The sequence below is a fragment of the Mirounga angustirostris genome, unplaced genomic scaffold, assembly GCF_029215605.1.
Source record: "Mirounga angustirostris isolate CCGP_5_RB_7025 unplaced genomic scaffold, mMirAng1.0.hap1 SCAF_3, whole genome shotgun sequence".
NCBI classification, from domain to species: domain Eukaryota; kingdom Metazoa; phylum Chordata; class Mammalia; order Carnivora; family Phocidae; genus Mirounga; species Mirounga angustirostris.
In genome coordinates, this window is record NW_026991711.1 from 100,522,392 (window position 1) to 100,549,112 (window position 26,721).

Consider the following 26,721-nt stretch of genomic DNA (forward strand, 5'->3'; position numbering starts at 1 on the left):
GGTTGGTTTCTGGTGAGGACTCTCTTCCTGGCTTGTAGACAGCTACCTTCTCACTGTGTGCTCACATTGCCTTTCTTCTGTGTGCACCTGGAGAGAGAATGAGCCTTGATGTATCTTCCTCTTCCTATAAGGTCACAATCCTGTCGGATTTGGGCCCCCCCTTATCACCTCATTTAACCTTATTTACCCCTCTAAAGGCCCTATGGCTTTACAGTCACATTGGAGGTTGGAGTTTTAATACGAATTTTGGGGAGATACAATTCAGTCTATAACACACCCCAAGTGAGAGTAAGAGAGAGAGAGAGGTCTGCCCCCACATATTCTCTACTCTGACCAATTGAAAGTGAATTCAGAATTATTGGTGGGAACAAACAGTCTTTAAAAGCAGACTTCCACTGTAGAATTATCTGTCCAGGTACTTGTCCTGAGCCAGACCTCACTGAGGCCTGGACTACCATGGCTAAAACCAAACCTAATCACTGCCACTGTGTATCCAATTTATTGACCGGAAAATACTCATTGGATAGCAATTATATTCCCAGACCAAGGGGATAGACAAGAAGTATAAGACCCATGTGGTTTGGGAGGTGATGAGTGTATATATGAATCAATCAGTGGATAAGATCAGCTCATTTCCATTTAATCATTGTGAACCAGAGTCTTCATGACAGCCACGTGGAATCTGCACAGGTAGAACAACACCCTACAAACACTACTATGATGATCACTCTCTCATGCCTCTCTGCCATTGTCTCTATGGAAACAAGGATATTCTCTATCACAAAAGCATGACCCAAAGCTGATTGCGCCCTGGTACCTTTGGTGCAGGGAGGAATGATGTTAAGTGCAGCTGATTCTTCTTCATTGTACCCAGTTCCAATTGCACTCAAGGGCCCTATTTATTGAACTGTTATGAACAATTAATTGGTCTACAGGATTTTTAGATAAAAATTACAAAACAGTGACCACGGAGTAAAAGGTAAATTAGTGGAAAATCACATGATGTTTTAACTCTAGGAATAGAGAGGCACAGCAGAATATTAGTAAAACCTCCCCAAAATAGAAACCAAGATTACAAGTGAATTAAAGGAGTGTATGAGAGGATGCTGACACAGAATTCTGGTTGGGATACACAAGTGCACAATTCTCCATTCAAGAAAATGGGGAAGATCAAGGGCAGTACGACACACAGAAAGAGTATAAAACTTTGGAAGTACAATATAGAAGTACTTACTTATGGCCTTAGCTCTCTGAGCCTCAGTTTACTTTTCTTTAAGTAGGTATGATGCCACTGATTTCACTGGTTAACTGCAAGAATTAAGTAAACACACCCAAACACAAGCACATATAGTCAGAGAATGTCTGTTACAGTGCCTGATAATACACAGTAAAAACATTCCTAAGTATCTGCTGAAGGAACAGATTAACAGTATAATTAGTAGCTATACTTCTGAGGCAAACTTTCAGCTGTAACCACCAGCAACAATAACGGCAATTCCATTTTCAGTAAGGCATAAAAATATTAGAATCCCTTCTAAGCCTTTTTGTAGACAGATGAGTAGCAGCCATTTAGTTTAATATAAAATTATTGTCAGAACTACCCTGTAATTTGCCTCCAACAAATGTCCAGATGCCACTACATCGGACCCAAGGTCACCATGGTGGAGCTGACTTGTCTGGTAGCGGATTGACTCGTTCCTATTAGAGCTGACCCAGAGCCAGATGTTTCCATGGAGGCTACTGCTGGCCTTACACTTGCACCAATTTTTAGTATGAAACGTGTCTCCAGATGATAGGCCAGAGGGCAATCACAGCAGTTATCCTTGCTGAATTCTGTTTCCACCTCTTCCACAAGATCATACTTCCTTCTCCTGGGCAAATTTTCTGCCAGTTTATCAGAACAGTGTCTCTCTAGCTGAGCATAATAGTATTTGTGTTGTAGAGTTCAGGCAGTAGGCCAGTGCCCCTGCCTTGGATGCTGTTCAAACAAGAATCATCTCCTCCTTTAAGGATGGTTTGAAAAATTGGTTTGTTTGTTTCTTTTTCTTGAATATGTTTTGAGCTGGTGTTAATTCTACAAAGTGAACAGGCAGCTAAAGCCTTTGAAGTTGCTAAATATACTTTGAGAGCAAAAAATAATTTTTGTAAGATGACTAATATTCAGTTTGTATTTTACTTAAATTGTTGTCAATATTTGCAAAGCCAAATGTAAAAAGCAATCAAATATATCAAACCATGTGAGCAAAATTAAAGGGTTTCTTGTAGGAGTTGTAGAATTTAATGTAACAGAGCCCCATCCCAGGCATGAGATGTCAAGCTCTGGGCCATAAGCCCCAGAGGGCTATACTCTGATGCTCCTATAACCCCTCTCTTCCATCAGGTGAGGACTCCCTAGAGTCAAGAGGATGTGCCCATACAAAGTCTGTGCCTCCCCTCTCTCTCATGATGTTCTAGGTACTTGTGAACCAGAAATTTCTTTCCAAATGGCCCTGAGCCTGTTTCCAGGACCAGCACAGCCCTTCACGTGCACGTGCATCTACATCCCAAGAAGTGGCATCAGACAGGAAGTGTGGACAAGGTAGAGACTTAAAAGCTGGGATGTACTCGGGGTGCATTAAGGCCCCTGGTGGTATGGGAAGATGGGGCTCGGGGTGGGGAGAGAAAGGGAGATGACCAAAAGATTGGGCTGCAGGCTGAGAGTTAGGAACTGGTTGTTTGGTACCACCACAAGCCAGGACAAAACACCAAGATACCAGATAATTTTAAAATTTGGTCTTCCAGGACCTGATAAAGGTATATTCATCAAGGTTAGGAAGTAGAAAATATTTCATTTAGCAGTTTGCTAGCTTGATTTACAACTTTTCCATATTTAGACATATGGAATTTGGCCACCACTTGTACACTTGCCCTAGGCCCCATACATGTGAGGGTTCTACTGAAATTAACTTTTAAAAATTACAGGCATATAAATGAGAGTAATTGGATTAAGTTCTGTTAATTTCTTTAGCAAAACTCAGATTACAGCTAATAATCCACAACAAGAAATATGTTTCTGAGGGTTTTTTTTTTTTTTTTAAGATTTTATTTATTTATTTGAGAGAGAGAGAGAGCGTGTGAACAGTTAGGGGAGGAGCAGAGGGAGAGGGACAAGCAGACTCCCTGCTGAGTGTGGCGCTCAAGGCAGGGCTCAATCTCACAACCATGAGATGACCTGAGCCAAAATCAAGAGCCGGACACTTAATTGACTGAGTCATCCAGGCGCCCCTCTTTTTGTTTTTAATGAAAAATTATAAACTTCTACAAAAGTAGAAGTTAAAGTTTAAGAAACTTTCATGTGCCCCATATACAGCTTAATTATAACTAACTCAAGGCCACTGAGGCTTCATCTTTACTCTGGATCCTCCCTCCCAATTATTGAAACCAAATCACATGCTTGTCAGTTTGTATATTTAGAATGTACTCTTTTAAAAATGTACCCATATTTCACAACACTTAAAAACATGAACTATATCAAATGTTCAGAAAGTACACAAATCTTCCAACCAATCTCAGATTCCCCAATATCTTTTTCTTTTTACTGTCTCTTCAAATCACAATCCAAATAAGGTCCCCACAATGTCTCTTGAGACTCTTACCAGGTTTTCTCACATCCTTTTGTCTTTTTTTGTAGTTTATTTGTTGAAGAAACCAGCTTGTTTTTCGTGTAAAATTTTCATAGCTTGGATTTTGCCCAACCTATTCTCATGATGTCTCCCAAAATTGGTCATTAGATCTACAGGCTTGATTAGATTCAAATTCATTTTTTGGCAAGATGTTTTCATAGATGCCGTGGGTATTTCTATCAGACACATAATAGAAACTATCTCTCTCTGTGATGTTTGCAGCCAATGGTGAGCACTGCTTACCCATTATTTCATAAAGAGTTGCAAAATATATTCTGTTTATATCATTCTTTTTTCATTTATTAGCTGAAATATCCTATACAGAGAAACTTGCCACCCACCCAACAGCAATTTAGTTACAGTTCTTAAAAGACAGGATAAATGCTTGATTCTTTTCCATTTTTTATCAGTTTTTAAAATAATGGGCTGGTTCCCTAGCATCCTCCAAAATTTGTGTTAGGGTTGTTTTGTATCATGAGGGTGAAAGGATTTTAACATAGTTGATGCATTTCAATACAGTGCAGTCATTATTCTTATTGATGCACAAATGGAGACATTTTTGACTGGTGGAAGCCTTTTCAAATTAGATCATGAGTGATCCAGGATCTTTTAACAAGTGTCTCAGGATAACAATATCAACACTACCTCCAAAAATATGATTACAAAACATAATTACATTTTTGTGTTTTTTTCATATAATTGAATTTATTATTTTTCTATTTTTATTTTTATTTGACAAATAACACTGTATTAGTTTTAGGTGTGCAACATACTGTGTTTTTTGCTTTCGATTTTGTGTGAGTGTGTGTGTGTTTGTCATTAATACAATGATATTAATAAACTTCTATGTCTGGAAGTCACTTTAAATGACGTGTGTGTGTGTGTGTGTGTCTGTATGTAGTTTTGTCACCAACTAAATTTGCAGTTAGATGTATTTATTTTGTTGTGTTTTCAATTTTTAGAAAAATTTAAATGAGATGTTATAATTATATTAAATATTCATATATAACTGAGAGTTCTAGAGGGGAGGGGGGTGGGGGGATGGGTTAGCCTGATGATGGGTATTAAAGAGGGCATGTACTGAATGGAGCACTGGGTGTTATACACAAACAATCAATCATGGAACACTACATCAAAAACTAATGATGTAATGTATGGTGATTAACATAACATAATAAAATAAAAAGATAAAAAAAATTTTCATGTATTTCTTTTTTTTTTTTTTTTTTTTTAGATTTTATTTATTTATTTGACAGAGAGAGACACAGCGAGAGAGGGAACACAAGCTGAGGGAGTGGGAGAGGGAGAAGCAGGCTTCCCGCCGAGCAGGGAGCCCGATGCGGGGCTCGATCCCAGGACCCTGAGATCATGACCTGAGCCAAAGGCAGACGCTTAACGGCTGAGCCACCCAGGTGCCCCTCATGTATTTCTAAAGTCAAATTCTTAAATATTCAGAGAATTCTAGCATCTATTCTTGTTCCATTTTCTATTTTCTCTGAATATCTATAGCTAACTATTTTTTACAGTTTTACTTCATCCTCCTGAAAAGGTCTCTTTCCATGTATTTTACAGGTGCACATATACACATGTACACAAATTCCACTCATTTCCTTCTTAGATAAATTATAGCATAATAAACATCCACTTTTCTCTACCTGGTACATGTTTCTCTTTCTTCTTGTAACTTGATGATTACATTTATATGGAAATAGGAGAAAAATACTGATTGAAATATTGAAAATGAGGAGGAAATCTAGATGAGCATTTTGGAGAAGTAGTACAGTGGAAAGGATGGTGAACTCCAAAAAACACCATATTTGCATCCAGCATTCATTTCAAATTTAACTATAGATCAATTTCTCAAATTGTTAAAGGTTCATTAATCAAGTAATTTTGGAGAAAGACACACTGATATATGAATTTAATTATTATAAAGTCTTGTAAGTTTCAGAGTGAGTTGACTTGAAAACATGTGCCTAGAACAACATTTTGTGTCTTATACTAAATGACAGAGAAACTTGTTAGTCATGTAGAACATATCCCAGGCAGTTAGTAGACACACATAGGTTCTCAAAGACACTGAAAGAAAAATTTCAGAAAGTAGCATATATCCAAAACACTGACTGTATTTACTTTCTCCAAACACAAAAATTGAAGTAAATACTGACTCTTTGACAATCCTAATATTTATTAATTTTTGTAGTACACAATAGGAAGAGAATATATGTCAAGGGACAAAAAAAACTGAGTTGAATCCTGGTTCGGCTATTTAGCAGCTGTGTGACCTTTCGCAAATCATTTAACTTCATTGGGCTTTATTTCTCTTATTTATAAAATATGGATGCTAATACTTCCTCGTGGAATTGTAAGTGATAATATTACATGTTTAAAGTACCCCCAAGACCCCCAAAGGGTACAAGGTCAATACCCAGTAAACATTAGCTCATTTTCTCTTTCGTGGATAACAAACAGGAAACCACACAGATTAATGGCTGACAGCCAGGCTGCCTGAGTTCAAATCGCAGCTATGATACATTCAGGCTGTATGGCAATGGGCATATTATTTAACCCATATGGGCCTCAGTTTTACCATATAGAAGAGAGATAATAGGAATATCTCTGAAATTAATGATGTACTATATATGTTGGCTAATTGACTTTAAATTAAAAAAAAAAAAGTCTTCAAAAAATAGGAATATCTTCCATGGAGGGTTGCTTTAAGAATTAAATTCCATATAATATTATGCTTCCTCCATGAGAAAGGGACATTTTTTTGTTTTGTTTCACTGCTATATTCCTGGGACCTAGAATAGTACCTGATACCTGGTAAGTTCTCTTTAAACGTTAATAAAAAACAAATGAGTTTAACATATGTATCTCATATATCTTAGGTTTAAAGGCTCATCGTAGAAGTTTCAAGTGTGCAGCTTTGTTGCATTTCACATCTGAGAGTTCTCTCCTTATGCATTTAGACTTCGTCCTTCTCCTCCCCAGGTTTTATTAAATGATGGATGTTCTCCCTGTCATTGCAACCTCCAAGGTCCTGGCCTTTCCTGAACTGGGCTTTACATGCATTGAGGCAGTGACTACAGCCTTACCACTCTGCTACTCAATTCTTTACTCAAGAAAGACTGCTTATAAGTCTGGGTCTGCAGAATCTTGAAGTCATTCAAATCTATTACAAAGACCTGTAGGGTATTTCTTGATAACATACCGTGTGCTTTGGTGATTGTTTCTGAAAAGGCAATAGACTTGTAAGCATTATATATGTCATGCATATTGGAAGTATACTAAATATACTACTTCACTGGGGACTCTCTTGACAATAATGTGAATTGCTGAGGGAACAGAAATCAATTCTTCGAGTGTTTTCTGACATCAAAGGTGACCGCTGTGCTTCAGGAAAAGGGTTCAAAGTAAGATTGACTTGCGTGATTGAGATATTCATAAGATCAACCTGCAAAAGTAGGCCAGAAATTCTTTCACTACCAAGATGCAAGGGGATGATGAAGGCCTGAATTCAAACAGCTAGTGTGCAGATAAGGGCCTTAGCAGAACTGAGCGGGAGCCACACACAACTATTAGCAGCTTCTGAAACCCATCACGAATACTCACACCTTTAGACCTGTATCTTTATGTTCTGTTCTCTTAACCTAAAACGCCCTTCCTTCAGTTCTGTATTAAATCCTCCTTCACCTCCACATGCTTCAATAGTCATCTCAAATAAATCCCTTTCTGGCTCACAGCTTTTCTTAGGTCATTTTTTTTTTCTTCCTTTCTTGCAGCAAAGATGTGATTTCATCTAACGTTATTAGTTTTTTTTGTTTTGTTTTGTTTTCAAGTGTGACTCTTTCTTTACCATAAGTTCCTTAGGGACAGGGGAAATGACTTACTTATTTTGTGTCCCTCCACCTTGCTTAGCACCATCAAAACAATTTTGTCATTTTGTTTTTAATCGTCATACTTCGGTCTCAGTAGTTCCTGCAAAAACTTACTCATTGAGCAACAATATGAGTGGAAATTTTCAAAATTGAATAAAAATAAAATAATTTAGAAATCTGAAAATGACTTAGGTAAATAGGATACACCAGAATAGCCAAATGTCATCTATAGCAGAGGCTCAATAAATGGTACCTTAATACAGCAACCATGGCCAATTGGAATTATTTATTATTTCAACATTTACTGAGCACCTACTATATATCAGGTAAGAGCAATAAAAACTTTACAGCCTATTGAGGGAATATATCATATTGAGATCCAAAACCACTAGCAAGAAAAAATACACTTATGTATTTACAGTCTGTATAATAATTGAGGAAAGTGGAATGTTTTTAAAAACATCAGCAAGAATGTGAATCTGGAACTGGGTTTTGTTAGCTAAATGCATACTGTCCAAGCTCACATCAAAGGGGAAATCTGGGTCATCTCAGCTAAATTCAATGACTACACAGTTCAAGTAATAAATATAATTGTATTTTGGTGGTAGTCTAGATGTCTGGAAGTACCAATTTAATCACCAGGCCAGCTGGTTTGATAATACAGTATAAAAATATACTAAAAAAGTAGAGGCCATAAAAAAGGCACAGCACTAAAGAGAGACAACTACTGAAATTCCTTTTGAATTCCGAAATGAGAAAAGAGTGGCTACCAAATTCTTTTTTTTTTTTAATTTCATTATGTTATGTTAATCACCATACATTACACCATTAGTTTTTGATGTAGTGTTCCATGATTCATTGTTTGCATATAACACACAGTGCTCCATTCAATATGTGCCCTCTTTAATACCCAAATTCTCCTTTTGACATGATATAATTACATTTACCACTTTGGCCCAAGTTCCTCTTGGGTGCAGTCCCAGTCAAGAGATGATCAAGTTTAAGAAACACTGTCAGTGGCAGAATGTCTAAACTTATGATCAAGGCTGAAATCTAATGAAATACAATTGCTTCTAATATCATTTGAATCTTCATTTTCTATCACCGATCATAAACTACAAAATGAATTAATGAGGGAATAGACAGGATTTGACCGGACACCAGAAGTCCCGTGGTCTAGATTGGGATTCACCTAGCTATGTGATTATGAACAAGTGACTTCATTTTTTGTAAGGTTCAATAGTGATATTTATTAAAATTATGATATCACAACATGCTTTGCTTACCATGCCAAAGGTTAGAGTGAAAACTGAATGACATAATGTAAGGAACAGTTCTGGAAACATTGCAAAATAAAAGAAGTATAAAACATGATCATTTTTGTGGCCATGTTGTTATCAATAATAAAAAAAATGCTGGGCGCCTGGGTGGCTCAGACGGTTAAGCGTCTGCCTTCGGCTCAGGTCATGATCCCAGAGTCCTGGGATCGAGTCCCGCATCGGGCTCCCTGCTAGGCGGGGAGCCTGCTTCTCCCTCTGCTTCTCTCTCTCTCTCTCTGTCTCTCATGAATAAATAAATAAAATCTTTAAAAAAATAATAATAATAAAAATGCTTATTATAAGATATAACAGCTTGAAATGTTATAGGGACTAAATATGGCAAAATAAACTCATCTTTGTGTTTTGTGAAAATATATCCTGTCACTTGCTGCTACTCCAAATGACAGGTGAAAACCTTTGGTCAGGGGAAATGTACAAAAAATTCTGAAACACAATTTAATGAAAACCACAACACATTTCTTTTGTCAGGAGCCCATAGCTTCAGCACAGCTAATTCCCTGCTCTATTCTTGGGGAAACATTCCTAAAAGCTCCAGGCTGTTGGTTAACAGCAGATGTAGACATTTATAAATAAGAACCATCTTAACGGAATAATTCTCCACAAATTATACAAAGGATCCCAAAGAATAGTTCCAAGTATTTACAACCAGCATTCAGAGACACACTCTGTGGGGATACCATTCATTAAAGGCACTGCTTATAGACTGAAAGGTAATCAGAAAATGATCTTTCCTCCTCCGACTGCTGCATTGCATTTGCCCCATACGCCACCACAGAAACACTAGTATAAATGTTATCTAAGGGTCATAAAACACTCTCTGAAAGTAAATTTTACCCTATGGGAAGTAAACTTTTAATGCACCAAATTCAATTTTGTGCCTTGCAGACAGGAATTCTGCAAAGAATATTCTGAAAAAAAAGGCAACTCATCTTTTATAGGTGAGTACTCTATCATAGAAGCCCAGGAATGGGAAATTGGGTCTTCATCCTCCCAGGCCATCATGGTTTCTAACTCTAAGAATGATGACTATTATCAAAGTTTTAAAAGATTCACAGGAATGGCCATTCTACAACCTTTTCTTGGAAGCAAACTTCTATCATAAACACACTATCTTTAAAATTCTTCCATGTTTAACCTAAGTGTTCCAATGCTGGCTGCACCTTTCTGTTTCAGTGAAGATACTCATTCATTCTCATATTCATTCATTTATTCATTCATTCTTCAACCAACAAATATTTATTGAATGCGTATTATGGCAAAGGTTATTGGTTGTGGTATAAGAAATGTATGGGGATATAAGAAAAGTTCTCCACCCCTTAGGCAACAACAACCTTGATCTCTTCATATAGATCATTATTAAGAGCAGTGTATGGAAACAGATGCCAATTTGCTGGAAATATGGAGAACAGAGGAGCATGTTAAACTGCCCCAAGAATAGCAAACAATAAATTTAAACTGAGAAATTCTGTAGATCAAATGCTCTAGGTTCTTCAATAGGTATTTGAAAGAAAAGCAAGTGATATTTGTTAAAAGAAACCTAAAATACATAACCAATTTTATAACAAACAGCCAAGGCTAAACTAAAGTGTCTGGGGATGTAAAGGAAGAGATAACACTAAAAACACAAGGGGGTTATTGTTATAAAGGTAGGATATTAGTTACTTATTGGGGGAAGATGAAGGTTGAGAATGGGAAGAGGCCCCCAGCGGCATTCTGGATAGCTGGTAGAGTTTCTTTCTTGATGTTGGTTACAAGAGTGTTCACCTTAGAATAATTCATTAAGCCAGTTATTTTGTGTGTGTATGGTTTTCTGTATTTGTGTTTTGTTTTTCAAGAAGCACTTATTAACACGGAATAACACCTATGCCTCGCTAGTGAGAATGCAAAATGGCACAGCTAGCTACTTTGAAAAAGTTTGACAGTTTCTTATAAAGTTAAACGTATGCTTCCTACGTGACTCTGTAATGATCCCATTCCTACTTATCTGCCCAAGAGAAATGAAAACGCTGAAATTATAGCATGAAAGTCACAAGTTTACAGCCGTTATACTCACCCCAACTGGAAGAAACCCATGAGTAGCTGAATGAATAAACAAATAGGTACTTTTATACAATGGAATATTACAGAGCAATAAAAGGAAATGAACCACTGACACATGCAACGAAAAGGATGCATATCAAAAGACACACTGAGTGAAAGAAACCAGACACAGAAAGTGAAATTATTTCTAACTTCAAAATTATATGATTTTCTGAAAAAGGCAAAACTACAGGGAGAGAAATCACATCAGTTGTTGCCAGGGGCTTAGGATATGGAGTTAGAACTGACAACAAAGGGAAATCAGGGAACTTTTCAGGGGCAGGAAAATATTCTGTATTTTGATTTGGTTACACGATGGTATATGCTTGTCAAAACTGAACAAACTGTACACCTAAAAAATGGATTTTCTGCAGATCTGACCAAAAAGTATTTATTATTCAGAGTAAGAATGAATTTAGTTTCCAATTTTAAAATAAAATGGATTCTATATCCTGTATTTGTTTTCTTAAAAGAAAAAAGTATGTTGGGGAGGGGAGAGGAACATAGTAAGAGTATAATGGGTAATTTAAAAAAATATTTAGAAGGAGACTAAATCATGTTTTTGTTTTGTTGTTTGTTTTTTGTTTTTACTGATGGCTGTTTCTTCACAGAAATTGTTTAAAAGTGAAAACAATTCTGGATGTCATAAAGTTCTCTCTGTTCAGGCTTTTTCCCAAACCAGTTCAAATAAATCCTAAAGCAGACAACATCAGAGCCAAGAGTGATAATGGTTATGTCCACTGCAGAGGATCGTAGCTTCCTTTTGCCAGTCAAGTTCCTTGGTATTCAATTTTGGCTGTCCTCAACAGAAATATTTCATCTGGGCTTGGCACTTTTCTAATCTCGACTTCTCCACAGTCAAGTAACCAAAATAGACATGGCGAAAGCCCAACCCCACAGAGCTTCACCGTGATCACAGCGTGGAGTGTAAGACCATTGACTCCACATCCCCAACACAAAAGCCTGGTTGTTAGAACTTCAAGCAGGCCTGGTCACAACAGTTAATTCACTCACGTAATGCACTTCAGTTTAAATACACTGTCTTTTTAAAAACCATAAGAAGCATTATAAAACTATAAACAACTAAACTTCTTTGTTACAATTGAGCAAACTGAGATCTAAAAAGTTCAAATTACTGAAGTTATTAAGCTAGTTAGAAGTGGAGCTAGAACGAGGTCCTAGGAAGCCCCATTTAATAGGATGGTGCTCTTTGAAATAAAATTGGAACTATACTCTGTGTTGATACTCTTTTCTCTACCAGGGATAAATAACGGCAATATAACTTCTATGTTTTCTACTCAACAACATATAGCTCTGTTAAGAATTTAGAAAACTTATGACAACGCCATCATGTTTTATGCAGAAACAGAAATACAAAGGAAATAAGCAATGTTCAGCATTAAGTTATCAGTTACTCGGGGAGCTGAAAATGGCGTCTTTTTTTTTCCTATTCTCTTATAGTTGGTTGTAGCCTCCCTCTGCTTTGCTTAAGCAAGAACTTACACACTAGATAACTAAGATATAAACTTCTGACAGCAAAACATGATCCATATTATGTGAACCAGGCATTTTAAAAGATGCTATTTGAAATCTTTTTTTCCATCTGTGTGATTTGAAGAAAATTTATCGTTTCGCCAATGTTGCTTTGCCATCTTAAACTTCTGCTAGATTTTCTCAAAGGAGATGAGAGGCCCCCATTTTTATGAAAAGTCTCAGCTAGAAATATTGCTGATAGTGTGGAAATAGCAACCCCAAATCAATAGAAAATTGCCCTCTATATTCATCAGGAGGAACAAGGCACTCAGGAGAGCCAGCCCCTGTGATAGGTTAAAGCTGACGAGGGTCTGAGATAGGAACAAATGCAGAAGAGGAGCAGAAGAGCTCTGTACTATTGACTGTCCGAAGGTCAACTGACAGCTTTTCTCCTCTTGTTATGTTTTACTCCTCCTAAAGATGTAGAGAAAATGTTCTTCGCATGTACCCAACAGACGCAGAGGTAGAAGGGAATATGTTGATAGAACATTTAAGGGGATATTATCCTCTTCAACACACACTTCTATGCCAGGTGCCTAGAGCTTCCAAATGGGCAGCAGAAAATGAACCCTAGGCTTCCATAAAGTGTCTGAGAGCCGATAAAATGAACAACAACCAGTGAACGAGTTAAGCAGTAAAACCATCTTCACTTACATCTCCTTGAAGTTCAGCATGCAGCCAACTGCACTTAAGCATAGCAATCAACCGTGATAGAAGTCCCAGTTACAGTAAGCAAAGAAATAGCTTCAAGGCAGCAGATAACTATGAAGGGAGAGAAGGTCAGAACAGGTGCAGAAAAATCCTGGAGGTAGGGGGAGAAAGCTTAAGACTCCACTTGGGTGATTTTTAACTATCCTTGTCTATTATGGGTGACAAAGCTTAATTGTTCCCTTTACTTAAATTTACACTGCATGGTGTAAATACACACACATACGCACACACATGTGCACACATGCATGCACACACACACACACGGGGAACATTTCAAGGCTGCAGAGAAACAGTAATTGATTTCTGATGATGCTTCGGGTGTGATATGGTTCACCAGCAGTATAGTTTATAAAATATGTCTTCTGGGTGGTGAGTCTACCAGGTTGATTCTAATTTAAAGCTTCAAACACACTGTAGCATGGAGCTGTCATATGATAAACATGTGTATTATTATTGCTAGTAGCACTATACAATTAGTGCTCATTTCATCCGGCTTGACTTATGCCTTTGCGTGATAACATACCATTAACAAATATGAAGTCTGACTGTCCTGAAGTTGGGCAAAAGTTCCTTTAATTTATAGCTAAGCTATAAATGGGGGTTTTTTGGTTCATATATGCACATAAGTCTTCTCTATCTGGGGTCTACATTTTTTAAGGACGCATACTGTGTTCTATCTTACTGTACACACAATAAAAATGTTTGCTTGTCTGATAAGAACAGCAGCTTTTGTCAATAATCTACACATTGACAGCACAGTTCCCAAAGGAACCAACTCAAATAGAGGTGCAACTTGTACGTGGTTTGCATTACATCAGTAGTCGTGTATTGCTTATTTCTTCACAAATCTGGTTCTTCTTAATTATTGTTTTTTTTAAGATTTTATTTATTTGACAGAGAGAGAGAGAGAGAAAGCACAAGCAGGGGGGAGTGGTAGGCAGAGGGAGAAGCAGGCCCCCTGCTGAGCAGGGAGCCTAATGAGGGACTTGATCCCAGGCCCCTGGGATCATGACCTAAGCTGAAGGCAGATGCTTAACCAACTGAGCCACCCAGGTGCCCCTCTTCTTAATCATTGTTATTCTACCTCAACAGAGCCCACCTGGTTGGAGAGAGTGTTCCTGAAGTGCTTGTCCAGGTGAAACTAACTGATGTACAAACTCATTCACTCAAGGTAATGATGTTGGGGGTGCCAACACTAATCTTTACATAGGAGGGAAGGCAGTGATACAGCCATACTCACATCATTAGCCTTGGCTGGCTAGACATGCACAGTTCAAAGGAACAGTTAAAGGGAGGGTAGAGACAGTTACAGAATCAAAGAAGGGTGGGGCACAAAGCTATAACCACATACAATATGCCCAGCCATGTGTACCACTCAGACAACAGGTTAAACAACCATTATGACATCTGGAAAGCATCTTCGATTTATATCACCAAATATCAAGACAAAGAAGCCCTAATGGTACTGCTGCCTGACTCTCAGTACCATCCTACTGAAATGCTCCTTCATGTATGGGAGGGCTTAATTTGGAAGTACCTTTTCTCTTCTCTATATTTAGATGAAAGGTTGTAAATGGTCTGAATCAAGCTTATTATGGCTGCCTGAATCACCCTCGGTGCAGACCATTTCTGATTTATGAGCTTAGAGCTGATTATGTAATCTCTGGTCACATCTCTCTCTGTCTCTCTCTTTTTATTGCCCACATTTTGAACCACTGCTCATCATTACACCCTAGTCAGAGGTCAAGAGGAAGGGGGGGATTATAAATGAAGGCTTGGTGGTGATATAAAAAGAGAACTACTCATTCAAACATTTTTATAGATTTTTATCACCTAAGTGATCCCATTACTCATCACCACAGATAATCACAATGTTCAGGTTTGCCTGGTGCCGTATCACCTCACTGAAACTGCGTAAAATCAAGCCTTGGACTAATTACCCTGCAGCACTCATTCTGACACCTGAACTCCATCTCGCACGTACACCTGACTATCCAGGCTTCTAACTCCATTATCCACTTTCCCCTCCAAAGCCTCACCTCATCCCTGAATCTGAGACTCCAGAATCTCCTTCCCTATCGTTTAGATGTCTGCATGGTGACAAGCCATCAAGTACACCAGGAAAATACTTCTCGCAGCTCCGCCCACACCTCAGCATCTCATGTCTCTGTGCTCCAGGTTCCAAACAGGTATCAGAAACATGCAACACGTGTCCATCTGGAGGCTCCCATGGACTTGCAGCATAGTGCCTGACTTGAGATCCGTAAGCACTAGAGTTCTACTTACTCATCATCATTAGACATGAAACCAGCATTCCTATTTCATGTACTGTGACATTCAGAAGGCCCTTAACTTGGTAGACGTAAATGACCTTGCAGAATTAGCAACACTTCTGTGAATTAATCCTAATCTGCACAATTTTGGATGACTATTATATCCTCCAATGACATCTCTGAAGGGGCTTATGGATGTGTTCTAGTATGAGTCTGTTACCAGAGACAATGTTTCTCTCCCTGAGTCGAGGAGATAACAATTACATAGGCTCTTGTACTTTCCTTTTAATCATGTCTGCCAGGAAATCTTAGAACTAAGTCAAATGCTCAATCTCAGAAAACACGGCAGGCCGTGTAAGTACGATTACTTGCCACACTACCCTTTTGTGGCTTTTATTTTCTATTTTCATTTTATTAGTCATATTGTAAAGCTACCTTTTATTGTAAGCCACTTCAAAAACTTTGAAAAGGTGGATTACTAGCATTATTTTTCAAAGTAAACTCGTCCCATAAACAATATTCAAAGTAAGCCTACATCTCAGGGAGCATCATGTACAAAATGAACTTGTTGACCCAGAGAAAAGGAGAAAATTATGAATATAAAAGTTTTAAATTCAATACAATTATTTGGAATATGGAAATTATTTGAGTATTTAGATGTGGACCATGTCTGAGGCTGATGAGCTATACACATGTTCTATAATATGGAGAATTTTACAAAGACTTAAATTATAGTAACAGGATTGTTTAAACAAACAGAACTAGAAGTATCTTACAAACCAAAGTTTAAAATGCCAAAAGCCATCAAAAATGTTGTAGCGGGCCTACTTAAATTATTGCATAATTATCTTCTTTTAAAAGTTTTTATTTAAATTCCAGTATAGTTAGCAGCCAGTGTAATAATATTAGTTTCAAGTCTACAATACAATGATTCCACACTTCCATACATCACCCTGTGCTCATCACAAGTGTGCTCCTTATTCCCATCCCCCATTTCACCCATCCCCGCACCCACTGCCCCTCTGGTAACCAGCAGTTTGTTCTCTAGAGTTAAGAGTCTGTTTCTTGGTTTGCCTCTCTCTCTCTCTCCCCCCCCACCCCTTGCTCATTTGTTTTATTTCTTTTTGATTTTTTATTTAAATTTTACTTAGTAAACATACAGTGCAATATTGGTTTTTGGGGCAGAATTCAGTAATTCATCACTTACATATAACACCAAGTGCTCATCATAAAAAGTGCCCTCCTTAACCCTCATCACCCATCTACCCCTCTCCCGCCCACCTCCCTCCATCAACCCTCAGTTTGTTCTCTATCATTAAGAGACTCTAATGGTTTATTTCCCTCTCTCCCTTTGTGTAATTACCTTATCTGTGATATATACTTTTTCTTCCACCTTTGCTGATTTACATTAGCTGTCTGGCTACAACTGCACTTGAATTCTTCAGTTCCAGTGAAGCTTTACATAAGGAAACTGATTATAGCAGGGGAAATGCAGTATGTAAAACCAACCACTATCTGTTCTACATATAATTATCTTCTCTTTCAGTCTAGGACATAGCCTTGACTCTTATGCAACTGAACTCTGTATGGGTGTCATTTGATTTATAGCAGATGACCTGGCATCATACGAAAATAATTTACTGTGCCATGTGTCTCACACCCGGTAAATCAATAGCTTGAATACAGAGACGTCTCAATTAGATAGCACAAGGGTAGGGCGATCTACATCTTCCTCTCCTGTATCATTAAAAGGGCAAGCATTACAAAGCAGTGTTTGTTTTAGAGCTGCTTCCAAAGTGGTGGGGGAGGTCTATTATTTCAAGTTGGGAGACATAAAGTGAGAGTTACCATCAAACCAAATGAAAAATCGAGCACAAGGTTGTATAAGTAATAGCCTGGGAGGGGTGGGACATGCATTTGTTTAAGTATTGAGTGGTGCATTTCTACAGCACCTGTGTATTTACCATGGGCTCAGAGAGTGGAACAGGGTGTTAAATTATGACTCTGAATGCAGGGGGGTCATCCATCCTTTCTACCCTGTTCCTCCAAGAAGACTCTAAACCAAAGTCACAAGCATTCATGGTATTAGTCACAATGAGATAAATCATCTGGAGGCTCAACTTCGGTTTCTCCCTGTGGCATATCCAAAACTTAAGCTATCATTATAAAAGTTTCATAATGAGGAAGCCATATTATCCATCATTGATCTCATCCAAATCCCAATGGTAAATTAAACATAAGATCCACATAGACTGCTTAGAAAAATTTTAGGGCAACTTCTCAAACTTGATTTAGCCTGGGATAGCCTCATGAGGGAGAAAAAAAAACAAATAAACAAAGAACCCAAAAATTAATCTCCTGATTTTTCAAATGGTGAAGTGAGATACAGAAATGAAAGTAAATCGTTCTTCCCAGAGTTCCCATATCTGGTCCCAGGACTGGAATAGCACAAGTTTGTGGGGTTTTTTTACATGGAACTAAATAGCTTGTAAATAATAGGCTGAACCTTCACCTGGCCCCACAGTAACTGTAACTGGAAGCTGAAAGATTCTGTGTGGGAATTAAATCTAAGAGCTACTTTTCAGAATGCTCCTTTCAAATTCAAGTTTGGTCTTTTTAAAGGAAAGAAACTCATTGATTTTGATTTTTTTTTTAACTATTGGTAAATGTTTCCTTTAAGTACTGAGTAAGAGCTTACTGAATGATTAGATTCACATTCTCTGTCTTCCTTAAAAAAGAATTATGATGACCGGTAAAATTTCATCCTCCTGGCTGGCCTTTCACCGGACATCCCTATAGGCCACACAGCCACCACATCTTCCCAGAAAAATCCCTTGGAAACCCATCAGGGAAGAAAAGACAACCAGATCCAATAAAGCCAAGACTATGCGAGGTTCAAATAGCAAGTTTCAACAAATTGGCCCACATGCCATATCAGGGCGTGGCCAGAGGAGAAGGTCTAAGCTATAGGTAAATTAGCTCCTCAAATTCAACAAAAGTTTTCACAATGGAAATTCAAGCACAGGGGCTACTGGTGCAGGAAGAGATGTCCCGCCTGAAGCAAGAAACTCAGTTCAGAACGATACCTGGAGAACTGCTGTTGGAGGCCACGCATCTGAATTCTGTTGCACTCAGACTCCAGTGTCACCTCCTGCAACCGCTTCTCACTCTGAAGACGTAAGTGTCTCTCCTCTTCCAATTCATGCATCAGCTTCTCTTGCTATGAAACGCACAAAGGGAATGACTTTTAAGGTGGTGTTTCTTAATTACTATGAGAAAAAAATAATTAGTAAGAGCTGTCAGTTACTAAGTGCTAACTTGGACTTTATATATAAGTTAATTTCATCCTCATTACAACCCCATGAAGTAGGTTCTATTATTAACCTCTTATTACAGACAAGAAAACTAAGGATCAGAAGCATCTGAGTAATTTGTCATAAAAACCAGAAGGTAACAGTTTTCAATCCTAGCTGATGTCTCTAATGCTTGAATAATTTTCACTAAACCAGGTGGCTTCTTGTGCAGATATGAAGATCTATGACCCAGTAATACTACCAAATGTATTATAATTTGAGTAATGATGAGTGAGATCATTAGTGCCTGTTCAGAATTATTTCATCTCTTCAATCTCTGGTCTATGCTTTTATTTTTTTTATTTTTTTAAATTTTATTATGTTATGTTAGTCACCGTACAATACATCATTAGTTTTTGATGAGGTGATCCACAATCCATTGTTTTCGTATAACACCCAGTACTCCATGCAGTATGTGCCCTCCTTAATACCCATCACCGGGCTAAACAATCCCCCTCCCCCCTCCCCTCTAAAACCCTGTTTGTCATGGTTCATCTCTCCCTCCAATTCCCCCCCACCCTCATTTTTCCCTTCCTTCTCCTAGTGTCCTCCATGCTATTCCTTATGTTCCACAAATAAGTGAAACCATATGATAATTGACTTTCTCTGCCTGACTTATTTCACTTAGCATAATCTCCTCCAGTCCCATCCATGTTGATGTAAAAGTTGGGTACTCATCCTTTCTGATGGCTGAGTGATATTCCATTGTATATATGGACCACATCTTCTTTATCCACTCGTCGGAAGGGCATCTCGGCTCTTTCCACAGTTTGGCTATTGCGGACATTGCTGCTATGAACATTGGGGTGCATAGGGCCCTTCTTTTCACTACATCTGTGTCTTTGGGGTAAATACCCAGAAGTGCAATTGCTGGGTCATAGGGTAACTCTATTTTTAAATTTTTGAGGAACCTCCACACTGTTTCCAAAGTGGCTGTACCAACTTGCATTCCTACCAAAGTGTAAGAGGGTTCCCCTTTCTCCACAACCTCTCCAACATTTGTTGTTTCTTTCCCTGTCCATTTTTGCCATTCTAACTGGTGTAAGGTGGTATCTCAATGTGGTTTTGATTTGAATTTCCCTGATGGCTAATGATGATGAACATTTTTTCATGTGTCTGTTAGCCACTTGTATGTCTTCTTCTGCCCAATTTTTGACTTGATTATTTGTTTTTGGGGGGTTGAGTTTGAGAAGTTCTTTATAGATCTTGGATACCAGCCCTTTATCTGTAGTGTCATTTGCAAATATCTTCTCCCATTCTGTGGGTTGCCTCTTTGTTTTGTTGACTGTTTCCTTTGCTGTGCAGAAGCTTTTAATCTTGATGAAGTCCCAAAAGTTCATTTTTGCTTTTGTTTCACTAGCTTTTGGAGATGTATCTTGAAAGAAGTTGCTGTGGGCGATGTCAAAGAGCTTACTGCCTATGTTCTCCTCTAGGATTTTGATGGATTCCTGTCTCACATTGAGGTCTTTCATCCACTTTGAGTTTATCTTTGTGAATGGTGTTAGAGAATGGTCGAGTTTCATTCTTCTGCATGTGGCTGTCCAATTTTCCCAGCACCATTTATTGAAGAGGCTGTCTTTTTTTTCCATTGCATGTTTTTTCCTGCTTTGTCAAAGATTATTTGACCATAGAGTTGAGGGTCCGTACCTGGGTTCTCTATTCTGTTCCATTGGTCTATATGTCTGTTTTTGTGCCAGTACCATGCTGTCTTGGTGATCACAGCTTTGTAATATAGCTTGAAATCGGGCAACATGATGCCCCCAGCTTTGTTTTTCTTTTTCAATATTTCCTTGGCGATTCGGGGTCTTTTCTGATTCCATACAAATTTTAGGATTGTTTGTTCCAGCACTTTGAAAAACATCATTGGAATTTTGATCGGGATGGCATTGAAGGTATAGATTGCTCTGGGTAGCATAGACATTTTAACAATGTTTATTCTTCCGATCCATGAGCATGGAATATTTTTCCACCTTTTTGTGTCTTCTTCAATTTCTTTCATGAGTGTTCTGTAGTTCCTAGAGTATAGATCCTTTACCCCTCTTTGGTTAGGTTTATTCCAAGGTATCTTACGGTTTTGGGTGCTATTGTAAATGGAATCGATTCTCTTATTTCTCTTTCTACAGTTGCATTGTTAGTGTATAAGAAAACAACTGATTTCTGTATAATTGCTTTTGTATCCTACCACATTACTGAATTGCTGTATGAGTTCTAGTAATTTGGGGGTGGAGTCTTTTGGGTTTTCCACATAAAGTATCATGTCGTCTGCCAAAAGAGAGAGTTTGACTTCTTCTTTGCCAATTTGAATACCTTTTATTTCTTTTTGTTGTCTGATTGCTGTTGCTAGGACTTCTAGTACTATGTTGAACGATAGTGGCAAGAGTGGGCATCCTTAATATGTTCCTGATCTTAAGGGAAAGGCTCTCAGCTTTTCCCCACTGAGGATGATATTCGTTGTGGGCTTTTCATAGATGGATTTTATGAACTTGAGGAATGTTCCCTCTATCCCTATACTCTGGAGAGTTTTAATCAGGAAAGGATGTTGTATTTTGTCAAATGCTTTTTCTGCATCAATTGAGAGGACCATATAGTTCTTCTCCCTCCTCTTATTAATGTGTTCTATCACGTTGATTGATTTGTGAATATTGAACCACCCCTGCATCCTGGGGATAAATCCCACTTGGTCATGGTGGTTGATCCTTTTAATGTATTGTTGGATCGTATTAGCTAGGATTTTGTTGAGGATTTTGGAATCCATATTCATCAGGGATATCGGTCTGAAATTCTCCTTTTTGATGGGGTCTTTGCCTAGTTTGGGGATTAAGGTAATGCTGGCCTCACAGAATGAGCTTGGAAGTTTTCCTTCTGTTTCTATTTTTTGAAACAGCTTCAGTAGAATAGGTATTATTTCTTCTTTGAATGTTTGGTAGAATTCCCCAGGGAATCCATCAGGCCCTGGACTCTTGTTTTTTGGGAGGTTTTTGATCATTGCTTCACTCTCATTACTGGTTATTGGCCTATTCAGGTTGTCAATTTCTTCCTCTTTCAGTCTTGGCAGCTTATAGGTTTCCAGGAAGGCCTCCATTTCATCCAGATTGCTCAGTTTATTGGCATATAGTTGTTGATAATAATTTCTAATAATTGTTTCTATTTCCTTGGTGTTAGTCATGATCTCTCCCCTTTCATTCATAATTTTATTAATTTGGGTCCTTTCTCTTTTCTTTTGGATAAGTCTGGCCAGTGGTTTATCGATCTTATTAATTCTTTCAAAGAACCAACTTCTAGTTTCGTTGATCTGATCTACTGTGTTTCTGGTTTCTAATTCATTAATCTCTATTTTAATTTTAATTATTTCTCTTCTAATGCATGGCTTAGGCATCGTCTGTTGCTTTTTCTCTAGTTCTTTAAGGTATAGAGTTAGTTGGTGAATTCGGGATTTTTCTATTTTTTTGAGTGCGGCTTAGATGGCTATGTATTTCCCCCTTAGGACCGCCTTTGCAGTATCCCATAGGTTTTGGACCGATTTGTTTTCATTCTCATTGATTTCCATGAATTGTTTAAGTTCTTCCTTGATTTCCTGGTTGACCCAAACATTCTTGAGCAGAGTGGTCTTTAGCTTCCAAGTGTTTGAATTTCTGCCAAATTTTTTCTTGTGAGTGAGTTCTAGTTTTAAAGCATTGTGGTCTGAGAATATGAAGGGAATAATCTCAATCTTTTGGTATCGGTTGAGACCTGATTTGTGACCCAGTATGTGGTCTATTCTGGAGAAAGTTCCATGTGCGCTCAAGAAGAATGAGTATTCTGTTGTTTTAGGGTGGAATGTTCTGTAAATATCTATGAGGTCCATCTGGTCCAATGTATCATTCAAAGCTCTTGTTTCCTTGTTGATTTTCTGCTTAGATGATCTGTCCATTGCTGAGAGTGGAGTATTGAGGTCTCCTACAATTAACATATTGTTATCAATATGTCTCTTTATTTTGGTTAACGGTTGGCTTAGGTAGATGGCTGCTCCCATGTTGGGGGAATAGATATTTACAATTGTTAGATCTTCTTGTTGGATAGACCCTTTAAGAATGATATAGTGTCCTTCTGTGTCTCTAATTACAGACTTATTTTAAAATCTAATTTGTCTGACATAAGAATTGCTACCCCAGCTTTCTTTTGAGGTCCGCTGGCATGGAAGATAGATCTCCATCCCTTCACTTTCAGTCTGGATGTATCTTTAGGTTCAAAATGAGTCTCCTGTAGGCAGCATATGGAGGGGTCCTGTCTTTTTATCCAATCTGCAACCCTGTGCCATTTTATGGGAGCATTTAGGCCATTCACGTTGAGAGTGACTATTGAAAGATATGAATTAATTGTCATCATGTTGCCTGTGAAGACACTGTTTTTATAGACTGTCTCTGTAAATTTCTGTTGTAGATCACTCTTGGGGTCTTTCTCCTTTTATAGAACCCCCCTTAATATTTCTTGCAGGGCCGGCTTAGTGGTCACATATTCTTTCAGTTTCTGCCAGTCTTAGAAGCTCTGCATCTCTCCATCCATTCTAAATGAAAGCCTTGCCAGATAAAGTATTCTTGGCTGCATGTTCTTCTCATTTAGTACCCTGCATATGTCTTGCCAGGCCTTTCTGGCTTGCCAGGTCTCTGTGGATAGGTCTGACGTTATTCTGATGTTCCTCCCTCTGTATGTAAGGAATCTCTTCCCCCTAACTGCCCTGAAGATGGTTTCCTTGGTTCTAAGATTTGCAAGTTTTACTATTACATGCCAGGGCGTTGGCCTGTTTTCCTTGATCTTGGGAGGGGTCCTCTCTGCCTCTAGGATTCATATGTTTGTTTCATTCCCCAGATTAGGAAGTTCTCAGCTACGATTTGCCCAAATACATCTTCTAGTCCTCTCTCTCTCTCCACTCCCTCTGGGATTCCAATTACTCTGACATTGGAATGCTTCATGGTGTCACTTATTTCTCTGATTCTATTTTCAGGGATTGAGTTGTTTTTCCCTGGCCTCCTCTTTTCCCTTTTTATCTATTTTATTGTCTTCCAGGTCGCTTATTCGCTCTTCTGCCTCAGTTACCCTAGCTGTTAGATTATCTAGATTGGATTAAATCTCATTGATAGCATTTTTAAGTTCTGCCAATTCAGCTTTCATTTCTGCCCTTAGAGACTCTATGTTGCCATTAATTGACTTCTCCAGTCTAGCCATTGTCTTCACAATTGCTAGCCTGAATTCCATCTCCGACATCTTGGTTATATCTGCATCCATTTGTAAATCTGCAGCGTAAGTCATAATCCCTGAGTCTTTTCTATTTTGGGGGCTCCTCCTCCTAGTCATTCTGTTAATGGGTGTTTGAGGGAATGTATAGAGTCCAAATTATTGACCAGAAACCAAGCAAGATGCACTTGTTTTCTTGGGACCTTAGGCTAGCTGGCCTCTTGTTTTCCCAGCCTGTCTTCTGGGGGAGGGGCCTGCCGCGCTGTTACTCAGGCAACCCTGTTTGGGCGGAGTTGCCCTGCACCCCTGTGGCGGGGGATGGGCTCAGCGGGAATCAGTTTTGGGGGCTTTTGTTCTCTGGTGGCTTTCCCTGGAGACTTTCCATGTCTCTTTCACGAGTCAGAGCAGAAGAGACTGTTTCCAACCCTCTGCCTCAGAGCAGAGAGACCACAGTCTGTTCTTCAGCTAGCTCTCCAGGCCACACTGTCTCCATTTCTGTCTGTGCTGCTATAAACTGCAGCGTCCTGGGTTGTGCGCCCCTCCACAGTGCCCCCAGTCCTGTCTCCAGGTCAGAGCACGTCTCTGCCCTTTGTGCTTCTAAAATTGCCAGCCGCTCCCAGTTCACACGTATGACCCCACCACTCCGGGTTCCTGCCCCGGGGGCTGCCCTAAAGTCTTTTCCCTGCCACTACCGGTGAGTCTGTGCCCCGTCCCCAGTGCACGAGGCTGTCGCTCACCAGTGGTGTAGGATCCCCATGGCCAGGCACCCTCCCGCTGCCATTTATCCTCTAAAATCAGGACTCCCCGCTTCGTAGCTCAAAACCAACTGCCTGCGATATTCTGTTTGTAGAGATCCAGATCTTCTTACATCTCAGGCTGGTTTTGTGGGTACTCAGAGTGGTCTGGTAGATATCCAGCTCAATTCCGGGGACCAGTTGAAATAGGGTCCCCTACTCCTCCTCCATCTTTCCTAGTCCTCCTGGTCTATGCTTTTAAAGGAACATAAGTGATTTTTGTACAAGGGCCTGTAATTTCAAATTAATTAGGCCATGGAGCTGATGAGAATACGGTTAAATATTTTGTTTTTATTTGTCCAGTTAGTTTTTCACAGATAAAGATAGGCTAAACCACTCACTTTATATATTATCGCAGAAAACTAACCCATTCACAAATGGGAATCAGTGTTTCAAAGAAGGACTGGACAACCCAGAATAGATGGTTCAGCAAAAACTCATTCCTGGAACCAGTTAGAAGTGTGCAAACTTGAATCCTCCTGACATTACTAACTCATCCATGCTGATGTCTTTCTGTTTTGTTTTTGTTTTGTTGCTGCTGCTTTTTTTTTTTTTTTTTTTTAGCATGTCATGCTATTTAGGATATTGTTGCTACTAATGTGAGCACTTTGCATGCAGAATAGATATTCTATGATGAAAACCAAAGAACAACTCATTACCTGACTAGGAGGGACCCACATTCTTACACAGGAAGAGGGAAGCAAAGACTGCAGACTGCATGATGACTCTGAACCATGGATTACCCAGGATGGAATGCTATCCACTTCATGGGGCATATTCACCAGAAGTGATAGGAAAGATGGATTTTCTTCACCTCTAACTCATGGGGGAATAGTTCTCCTGAGAATTTTGAAGGAAACAGTAGACCATAATTTGGAAATAAATCAAGATCCTCTAAAAATACTTATTCCCCTGCCTATGCACCCTTGACCATGCTCTTCCTCCTACTTAACAAGCCCTCTGAGGTCTACTTAAAGCCTAGAGATGCTGCCAGGCTTGAACCATCTCTCTAGAACTTACCCCACATCATTTCATTATTCTCTTCCTTCCTTGATTTCCACAGACCTATGTTCTTTGCCACCCTATACACATGTACTTACTTTCTTCTATTATAATTTTTTCAAGTGCATTTATTATGATTCTTCACCTACATAAACATCTATTTGAGATTAGAACTATGTCTAATGTGTATATGTATTTTTCTGTATTTAACATACTGGACATATATTTGCTTATTGATTCTGGAGCTGGCCTTTAGTTAAGTCAGGCCTGTAGCTTCTGTCCCAAACTCTTTGGTTTCCATTTTTCACCCCCACACAATCAGTTACTTCTATAAGATTCAGAAAAAGAAAAATCAAAATAAAATCTTTATTCTGTCATGTTTCAGCAGCTTTGGAAAAGAAGAAAAACATGGTTTTGAAGGAGAAACATGCTAACCGAAGTCAATTTTTTGTAGAAATAGAATGGCAAATTTTATATCACATATATTTTATTATTTCATTTTTAATTATTTATTTCATTATTTAGATCTTATTACATATATTTTACAATAAAAAGATAAAAATAAAATCTACTCCACTATTACACATAATCAACACTCATCTCTGTATAAACTCATTGGACTAGAAGGAACATGGGTAAATCACCTTTATTATAGAATTTGGAAGACTGTGCTTTGATTCCCAAAACAAGCAAAACAAATGGTGTATGTTAAATAGTTAAAAAGCACAGTGTATGAAGAAAATGAAGTTTTGCAGAGAAGATAGCATCCATTTTTCCTTCACATGTGAAGAATGTCACATAGATTCGCTCACTGTCATATTGAAGAATTCCCCAAAATCTAATAAGGGAGCACATTTTCCATATGAATAAACTTTTCTGTTC

At 38.5% G+C, this 26,721-nt stretch overlaps 1 protein-coding gene across 1 annotated transcript in view; it reads right to left on the reverse strand.

The window, feature by feature from the left end:
* Positions 1 to 26,721, reverse strand: part of NCKAP5 (NCK associated protein 5) — an 824,899-nt gene that overhangs the window by 410,181 nt on the left and 387,997 nt on the right. Inside the window, exon 5 of the mRNA XM_045868505.3 lies at positions 18,566 to 18,699. Coding sequence (XP_045724461.3) covers positions 18,566 to 18,699 — 134 coding nt within the window. The remainder of the gene's footprint in view (positions 1 to 18,565; positions 18,700 to 26,721) is intronic.